The following is a 9,107-nucleotide window of genomic DNA, read 5'->3' as shown; positions in this document are numbered from 1 at the left end:
TTTTAAAAATTAATTTTTTATATAAATTACAATAATATATATGTATATAATATTTATTATAAAAATCGGATCGGATCGGTTTTTTTTGGATCGGTTCCTAGCTATAACCGCAACCGAAGAATCGGTTTCGGATTCGGTTTTTAAATTTTCGGTTTCGGGTTCCGTTTGGTTTTTAGCGGTTTAACGGTTTCGGTTACGGTTTCGGATTTATTCGGTTTTTTGCTCACCCTTGATTTTACCTGAAAAACCAGACATGATATTTGATCCGGATTTTTTAATGAATCAAAATTTTAACTAATAACACGTACCAGAGGATTCATTATTTTAAATTGAATATAGTCAATAATTTGTTAATCACATCTATCATTTATGTGAACTATTATAAGAACTGAATTATATATATTACTAAATTAAAATAAAATATAGAAAAAATTATTTATAGATGTTAAATCTGAAACTTTAGTTTTTAAGTTGTTAATCGATTTAGTTCTTAAATTTAGTTGTGTTGGATTAAAACATGACTAAATTGCATAGTAATTTACAAACTATGTTTAATTATATGTAATTAATTTCGATATGAATATTCAAATTCCGGATATCTGATTAAACCCAAATCCAAACCAAACTAAACTAGATTTTTAATGATCCATGTATCTAGTTTAATTATTTTTAACCGGGCCGGATATCCGACTTTCGCATGGTAGCGAAGTTCCATATTTTAGATTAATAAGACACTTTAGAACTTATATCATTTATTTGTGGAACACTTATTTTTAAGAGAGAGAATAAATTTAGCATGAAATGAGTTTATTTAAAGTTCAAAATTTATATTTAAATATATTGGTCATGTTACGGGGCATTGACCCTTAACAATTATTATATTGAATTAATTGTTTTGGGTGACTAATCAAAATATCTGGTTTAATTAATAGAGTATTTTGTATGAGACAGATTAGTAAACAAGTGTTTAATTAATTTTTTATTCTAAACTCTTTTTTCGAAACATAAAAGAATATTATTAAACCACCAATTAGGCCACATATAAAAGTTTAAATTAAGAAAACGTAATTAAGACATGTTCGGGGTATAAATTGATTATAGGTATAACAAAACAACTGCACTAAGAGCATCTCCAATCATAAAAAAACCATTAGCTAAAAAATGAGTTATCATGCCAAAAATAAAATATACAGCCAACTTGTTTAAAAAACCACACTCCAACCATATCTATTTGTTGTCTAAAATTAATCTGTGAGATGATTACACATCATTTATTACCATATTAAATTGATATATTCTATTTTAACAATCTAAAATATTAATAACATTCTATTTTTAAATTATAACCAACCAATATAGCCAATATCATTGAAGCATAATGTCTTACAGGTTCAGCAAATTTTACATAATGTTTTACATGTCCAATTTAGCCAACGATTATAGCCAACCCCATTGGAGATGCTCTAAAAACACTTACTAAAACAGTAATTTTTTTTTAAGTTTCTCGACTTAGAAACAATTTTGATATAAACTGATTGCAAGTTTAACAGAACAACTGCACTAAAAACACTTATTAAACTAATTACCACAGTAATTTTTTTCCAAGTTTTTCGACTTATAAATCAGAAATAACTTTGCGTGAAAATTGGTAAGTCAATTTTTGGCTTACAAAATCTTATGTGAGAAGTTGAAAATCTTATCATTTTTTAGTGATTTATTTTTGTTTTAAAATTTGATCTTTAAAAGATATAAAACATCAATTTAAATTTTTTTTAATATTTAATTACTATATTAATGATTTTTATACTAATAATTTATAAATATCAAGTCAATTATCCAAATACATAATATAAAAATTACTATTAACTTATAAAAACTTCTCACTTAAAACCGTGAAACAAATATTTGAACTAAACCAAACAATCCAGAAAACTCTCGAGATTTAATTAAAATCCATTCTCACATTAGAAGTAAAATAGAATGTCACTCCAAAACTAAGAAACGAGAAGCAAAAATATTGCTGGCAATGCATGGAGCCAAGTCAAGTACTCAGATGAGCTGGATTCACGCCCAACAAGTCTGGCCCCACAACCAAATTCTCTTTCAAAATAAAAGATTCATTACAACTTGAACTCCCAAGTACAAAATGATGTTTCAATTCTTACAACTGACATGCTTTCATAAATCACCCACAAATCAATTATACTTACAACCACTTTACATGTATTCAAGTGCTGTTTTTTTCCGAAACCGAACAAAAAAGATTCAACGGCTGTTGAAAACGTTCCATGCATTTTCTTAAACTGGGTATTTTTTATTCTCGGCAATAAATTTTCTGTGAATTTTGGCCCAGAGGATTTAATTTTTAAATTTGCCTCATTTGGGTGTGTGTATATCTGTATAGCTATATAAGTACATGTTTTATTGTGTTGGGTGTATAGAATAGTGTCTGTGTAGTTGTCAGCTACTGAATTGGACTATGCAGAGTTCGAGTGTGGCGGCGAAGTCGGCCGGAGATGGGGTTTCCGACGAGATTCCGGAGGGGCTCAGGGTGATGATTGTTGATGATGACCCTACTTGTCTAATGATCTTGCAGAAGATGCTTCGAAGTTGTGGTTATCAAGGTATCATTTATTTGTGATCATTTCATTTTAATTAGTGAATGGACTCTTGTTGAATGTTTTTTTTGTTTGCAGTTTTTTTTTTGTTTTTTTTTGAAGTTTATGTTTATCTTTTGTATGATTTGATATATGTTAGTAGATGGAATCCGGTTGATTTTGTGTGTGTGTGTGTGTGTCTTGTTTGCACTTTTTTTTATTGATTTTTTTTTTAAAGTTTATGTTTATCTTTTGTATGATTTGATATATGTTAGTAGATGGAATCCGGTTGATTTTGTGTGTGTGTGTGTGTGTGTCTTGTTTGCACTTTTTTTTATTAATTTTTTTAAAAAAAAAGTTTATGTTTATCTTTTGTATGATTTGATATATGTTTGTAGATGGAATTCGTTTGTGTGTGTGTGTGTACATGTATTTTGTTTGTGATTTCTTGTTTTTGGATTTTTTTTTTTTTGGATTATATAGTAAGGATAGATAAAAATGAAGGGTAAAAGGGAGGGAGGTTTGATTATGAGTTTTGAATTAATTACTGACTGGGAATTGGGTGGTGCAATGGTTTAGATGATGGGCTTTGAATGTGATTTTATATGTTAATTGAGGTGCATGGATAATGTTTTTAAGTGAATGCTTGGAATGAAGGGAATTGAGACTTTATTGAAGTTTATTGAATTGGTGGAGTTTGCCTTGTTCATTTGTGCCTTGTGTAGTTTTGGTAGATAATCTTTTTCTTCCTTCACGACGAAATAATAATTCTGTGTTCAAGACTCCAAAATACCATATCTGAGAGCTTTTTGGGAGATCTGCATCTCCCAAATGTGCCAAAAATGCATTTGGGAGATCGCAGATATGCATTTGGGAGGTGTGTATCCACACGCATTGCGCGCTGGCTTTGAATGTGATTTTATATGTTAATTGAGGTGCATGAATAATGTTTTCAAGTGAATGCTTGGAATGAAGGGAATTGAGACTTTATTGAAGTTTATTGAATTGGTGGAGTTTGCCTTGTGTAGTTTTGGTAGATAATCTTTTTCTCCCTTCACGACGAAATAATAATTCTGTGTTCAAGACTCCAAAATACCATATCTGAGAGCTTTTTGGGAGATCTGCATCTCCCAAATGTGCCAAAAATGCATTTGGGAGATCGCAGATATGCATTTGGGAGGTGTGTATCCGCACGCATTGCGCGCTCGTTTTGCACCCTTTACCGAATACACATTTTTCATATGCATGTTATGTGTGGTACATTTTTCCTTTTTGCTAAATACAATCATTACTATTTGCCTGAAAACAAGTTCAGATACAAGTGCGTCATTGGCAAATTTTGGGAGTCTTCATCTCCTTGAACGTGCCAAGGACGCATTTGGGAGATGTGCATCTCTTAGATATGCATTTGGAGCTGTGTATCCCTGCGCATTGCGTGGTTTTTTCCCCCCTTTACAAAATACATATCTCCTTTGTGTATTTCACGTGGTATTTATTTGCACATTTTATCTAGTTATTATTTATGTTTTCAGTTACCCAATGCCATCGAGCAGACATAGCTTTATCCCTACTCAGGGAGAAGAAAAGTGGATTTGATATTGTGATCAGTGATGTTCACATGCCTGATATGGATGGGTTCAAACTGCTTGAGCACATTGGATTGGAAATGGATCTGCCTGTTATCAGTTAGTTGCCTCTGTCTCTTGTTTTATTTCATTAATTTGACTTTGTTGTTTTGTCTAATTGATTTGATCAAGATCTGACAAGTTTGTTCTATTTTGACTGAACAGTGATGTCTGCTGACGATAATAATAAAGTCGTGATGAAGGGAGTGACTCATGGTGCATGTGATTATCTAATCAAACCAATCCGTATTGAATCTCTGAAGACCTTATGGCAGCATGTACTACGCAAAAAGAAACATGAGAACAAGGACTTTCAGCAATCAAGAAGTGTGGAAGATGGAGACCGGAAGCAAAAGGCCCCTGAAGAAGCTGACTACTCTTTTTCTGCAAATGAAGGAAGTTGGATGATCAAGAAGAGGAAGGACGACGAAGATGAATCTGAGGACAAGGATGATACAACTTCGCTCAAGAGAGCTCGGGTTGTCTGGTCGGTAGAACTTCATCAACAATTTGTGGCAGCTGTTAATCAACTGGGATTAGATAGTAAGAACCTTGTAGCTACTTCTCTCACTTGGTTTCTTACATTTATACACACACTGCTTGACTTCCGGTTTCTATTTATACAACTATACACATGGCTATGGAGAAAGTAGACGATGTCCAGTGTATACCGTGTCTGGTTCCATTCATTTCCATAAGCATAATTATCCGATTATGTGTTTTTATTCTACACTATATAGCATAAGGGATATAATTTATAGTAAGTATAAATCTGTGTGCATTTAATGAAAAAAGAGATGCTACAATTGTCATCTACGTTTTACAAATCTTTCACAATACATAGGCACACATGAACAGACACACACAAATAGTTCATATTCTCTCTCAAGTTGTATATAAGTTATCAAGATGAATAAGATAATTTTATCTGCTAATTCATGTTTAAATAGATGACTATTAACTATCTTCAGTCTATCACAAATTGGGAGCTAATAAAAAGTAGTGATTCATTTGAATATTGTAGACTATAAATCTGTGTCTTATAATTTATTTTCTGTTGAAACCAAATCAATGATCTTCTCAGTATAAACTTATTGTAAAATTTACATTGATCTTATTATTTTGTGATGGGAGAATTGTTATGGCAAGGCAGCAAACTAATATTTGCCTTGTGTTCTTTTTTGAATATGGTAGACGTGTTTTCTGATGTATTGCTTTTGAATGCAGAAGCTGTTCCAAAGAAAATTCTTGAGAATATGAATGTACCCGGACTTACAAGAGAGAATGTCGCTAGCCACCTACAGGTAAGTCTTTTGTTTTCTTAATGTAAAGTTTTTGTACTTAAAAAGTCATTGAAGCTACCATTATATGCTTATATTCTTTCTATTTGTTTATATTATGAGTGGGGATGTGTATGATGTTAATATTTTGCTATAATAGACACTTCTAAGTACTCTTCTACACATAGCTTGGTTATACCAATAAAGAGAGCAAGTACATGAGAAGTTAATAAACTGTTTGGACAGTGTCCTATGAACAAATTATTAGCCTATTGTCTTGTGCATATATATACATATAGAGAGAGAGAGAGAGAGAGTCAATATATTGATAACTTCACAATTGTTCAATTGTATATATCTTTATAAATCGGCTGCCACCTTGTTTCGATATACCCCTTACAACTTGTCAATTTTTGCAGAAATACCGGATATATCTTAAAAGAGTAAGTGGACAGCAACAGAATGGGCTAAGTGACTCTTTTTTAGGGACCCAGGAAGCACCATTTGGGTCCATGTCTTCATTCAATGGTCAGGAGTTGCAAAGTCTTGCTGCTAGTGGTCAAATCCCAGAACAAAGTCTTGCTGCACTGCAAGATGTGTCACAATCCACTATTTCTCCCCTGGTTGATCAGGGAAATATATTCAGCTTTGAGTCCCCAACTTTACATTTTGTAGAGGGACAACAGCAACTAAGCAGTAACAGCGAGCAAATGAACTTCCTCCCTGGTATCCCAACAAATATGGAACCCAAGCAGCTTTCCGATATGCATCAAACTGCAAATTTATTTGCGGGCATGATGCAAGGAAACCAGAGCAGCTCTTCAATGGTGCCGATGACTCAACAGGCAAGCGCTCAGATACAGAATGAAACTAATGGTAATCTTGCATCAATGTTTTCATCATCTATAGCAACTCCTATCTCATCAAATGGGATAGCAAATGGTGTTTTGGGATACAATGGAGTAATTAACAATGTCCAAGGACCAGCATATGATCAAGTTTCTCAACCCTCTGCCATGGATTTCTCTGTGAACCACAGTACAGATTTATTGGGGAATGGTTTTTCTGTTGGGGACAATTCAGATATTCCACCCACTTTATCAACAGGGGTGTTCCAAGGAGATGCTAGTATGGAAGTGGAAGGATCAGGAGGAGATGCTAGAACAACTTATGATATCATTAATGATCTGCTTGAGCAGAAATCTCAAGATTGGAGTTCACTGAATCCGGAATTGACCTTTGGCGCATCCCCACTTGTAAACATGCAAGGAGACCTTGGTACATTCCCGTCCTTTTTAGGTCAGCAGGATTTTCTAGGTAACCTGAGTACTGGGAACAGCAGTAGTTCGTCACTTGGTCAGGGAGTGTTCCTCAGTGGGGAAGAGAATATGCCAATTGTTGGTCAGCAGCCTACTGTGCTTAATACTGAAAGCTCATTTCAAGTCGAGGCTAAAAGTTTCCCTGAAACTAGCTATCAGAATGCTCTGTTACCTGGAAATGGAGGGCAAGAGGATCTCATGAGTGCCCTACTAAAACAGGTCAGTTTTTTTCTATCCAATACTGTTATATAAAATATTAAACAAGTGTCTGCGTGTACTCACTCAAATTTAACATCTCGTGTAACAGCAAGACGGAACTGGAAGAGGCGAAGATGAGTTTGGCTTTGACGGGTATTCCATGGATCATCTTCCAATATAGATATTTCATAGCTTCTTATATTAGTGACTGCAATTTGTGGCGCGTACAAAGTTTAGATGCAGTCTGATTCAAACTTAGCAATTATCAAACAACAAAGTTCATGTCATCTCTTTTTTAGGCCAGCCATCAAGAAGGGGATGATCTCACTTTTTCTTGTTGGTTTAGGAGTTTAGAGATTGCTGAAACTAAATAATCATTTACATCATAGGGAGAATTTATGCTTTGCTATCACACCATATGCAAAGCGTATGCTATGCCAAAAATATACCAACTTTTAGGGATGAACATTATATCTCTAGGACTAGTCGTCAAAGTGTGTCGGTTATGGATTCAAATTTTTGAAGTTGGTTGATTAATCTCAAATAAAAACCTTTTGGATAAATTCTTTCATCTTGCGGAAAGGGAAATTTCTGATATTATTCTGATTTTACTTTTGGTAGATAATTTGCAATATTTTTGCTGGGTTTTTTTGGTATGCCTATGGGATCTCATTGGCGGGTTCGAGTTTCTCTTAAATGATAATTACAGTATAACCTTACAGCATGTCTGGAGTCTTTTTGGTATGCCTATGTCTTTGCTGTCTTTGATAATTTGCAATATTTTTGCTGGGTTTTTTTGGTATGCCTATGTCTTGTCATGTTAAAATTTTGAATTATGTAATTGAGGTTACATACCATAACCTTACAGCATGTCTGGAGTCTGGACTATTTTCACGTAAAGAGTTCAGTGGCTCCAGATAACTCGTTGCGTTCAACTTGGATGTAATGAAATGATAAGGAAATGGAATCAAATCTGCCGCTTCGGCTTCTTGTTGGGTGAGACTAGGAAAAACGTTTACAATTCTTATTTCTTCATTTCCTTCCAAACTATTTGAACTAAAATTATAGCCCACTATTTTGGAGTGTTCCATTCAATCTTTTATCATCGAAAATTTAAACTTTCTCAAAATTTTCTCATGTCCATTCACCTGTCTCTCTTCCATTCTTCTATTCCTATAGAATTTGTTTAGGATTTTCCATATCATTCCTTCACCATTTTCTCTTCAACAACTGAACACAATCTCATGGATTTACATACAAATTTCTTCCCCATTTTCTCCTCAACAACTGAACACGATCTTATGGATTTAGATGCCAATAGAAGCCTTTTGTCACAAAAAACAAAGTTAGTGTTTATGACTTTATGAATACGACAGTCCTTGAGTGGATTTGTTTATGAGATTTTGAGTTTTTGAGATGCAGTTCAAAATCTAGGTGTATTTCAAAAACTCAAAATATTTAAACCGGATAGAAAACAGGCCTTACAGCAACTCTAACGAGTTCCTTACTCAAGCTCTTTACTTATAATTTGAGAAGGATTGTCCAAAACAAAGCTCCAAGAGCCTCGTAACTCCTCCTCGTATATTTAAGAGCTCTCCAATGCTCCTCAATTCTAAGAGTCTCTCTCCTCTCCTTACTTCATTCTTTAATAAATCTATTTGCTTCTTTCTAGTTTCTTTACCTTCACTTTTCTCTATTTTAGTACTCCCTCCGTCCCTTTTTATCTGTCCATTTTGGAAAAAAAAACACATACCAAGGAATAATTGATTGTATAAACTTTTTCATTAAATACCTCTAATTAATATCTTAAAAATGGTGGAATACCCCTACTTTATGTCTTGAAAACATGAATTCAACCAAGTTTTAAATAAGTCAAGCCTTGAAAATTGAAATTATGGAGATATATTTGAAAAACTATCATTAAATTAGTTTTGAAAGTATAAATGGACAGATAAATAGGGACAAATTTTTACTTCCAAAGTGGACAGATAAATAGGGACGGAGGGAGTATCATGCGTACATTTAATGATAAAAAAGTTATTTAGGAGGTATAGATGAAGAAACCATCGGAGATGAAAGGTAAGAGCA

General features: G+C 33.6%; 1 protein-coding gene across 3 annotated transcripts; it reads left to right on the top strand.

Annotated features, from left to right (window-relative positions):
* Window positions 1-2,137: 2,137 nt before the first annotated feature.
* On the top strand, window positions 2,138-7,590 carry LOC108200178 (two-component response regulator ARR2). 3 transcript variants are annotated; one of them, XM_017368232.2, is made up of 7 exons: window positions 2,168-2,307; window positions 2,486-2,624; window positions 4,130-4,282; window positions 4,388-4,765; window positions 5,450-5,526; window positions 5,922-7,040; window positions 7,129-7,449. In XM_017368232.2, exons 2-7 carry the CDS (start codon window positions 2,555-2,557, stop codon window positions 7,198-7,200), a joined length of 1,869 nt encoding a protein of 622 aa, XP_017223721.1. In that variant the 5' UTR covers window positions 2,168-2,307; window positions 2,486-2,554; the 3' UTR covers window positions 7,201-7,449. The 3 variants fall into 3 exon arrangements, with proteins under 3 accessions (XP_063940770.1, XP_017223721.1, XP_017223720.2); XM_064084700.1 differs by having other exon boundaries at window positions 2,138-2,624; window positions 7,129-7,590; XM_017368231.2 differs by having other exon boundaries at window positions 2,173-2,624; window positions 5,453-5,526; window positions 7,129-7,590.
* The last annotated feature ends 1,517 nt before the right edge of the window (window positions 7,591-9,107 follow it).

This window comes from Daucus carota, chromosome 9 (assembly GCF_001625215.2).
Source record: "Daucus carota subsp. sativus chromosome 9, DH1 v3.0, whole genome shotgun sequence".
Lineage (NCBI taxonomy): Eukaryota > Viridiplantae > Streptophyta > Magnoliopsida > Apiales > Apiaceae > Daucus > Daucus carota.
Note: the sequence above shows the minus strand (reverse complement) of the source record. Positions and strands in the feature narration are given on the sequence as shown.

Bases quoted from the DNA above. Each gene is read 5' to 3' on its own strand.
- LOC108200178 (XM_064084700.1), top strand. From the start codon at position 2,480: ATGCAGAGTTCGAGTGTGGCGGCGAAGTCGGCCGGAGATGGGGTTTCC. The intron at 4,283-4,387 runs GTTAGTTGCCTC...TTGACTGAACAG, and splicing joins AATGGATCTGCCTGTTATCA to TGATGTCTGCTGACGATAAT. The intron at 4,766-5,449 runs GTAAGAACCTTG...TTTTGAATGCAG, and splicing joins TAATCAACTGGGATTAGATA to AAGCTGTTCCAAAGAAAATT.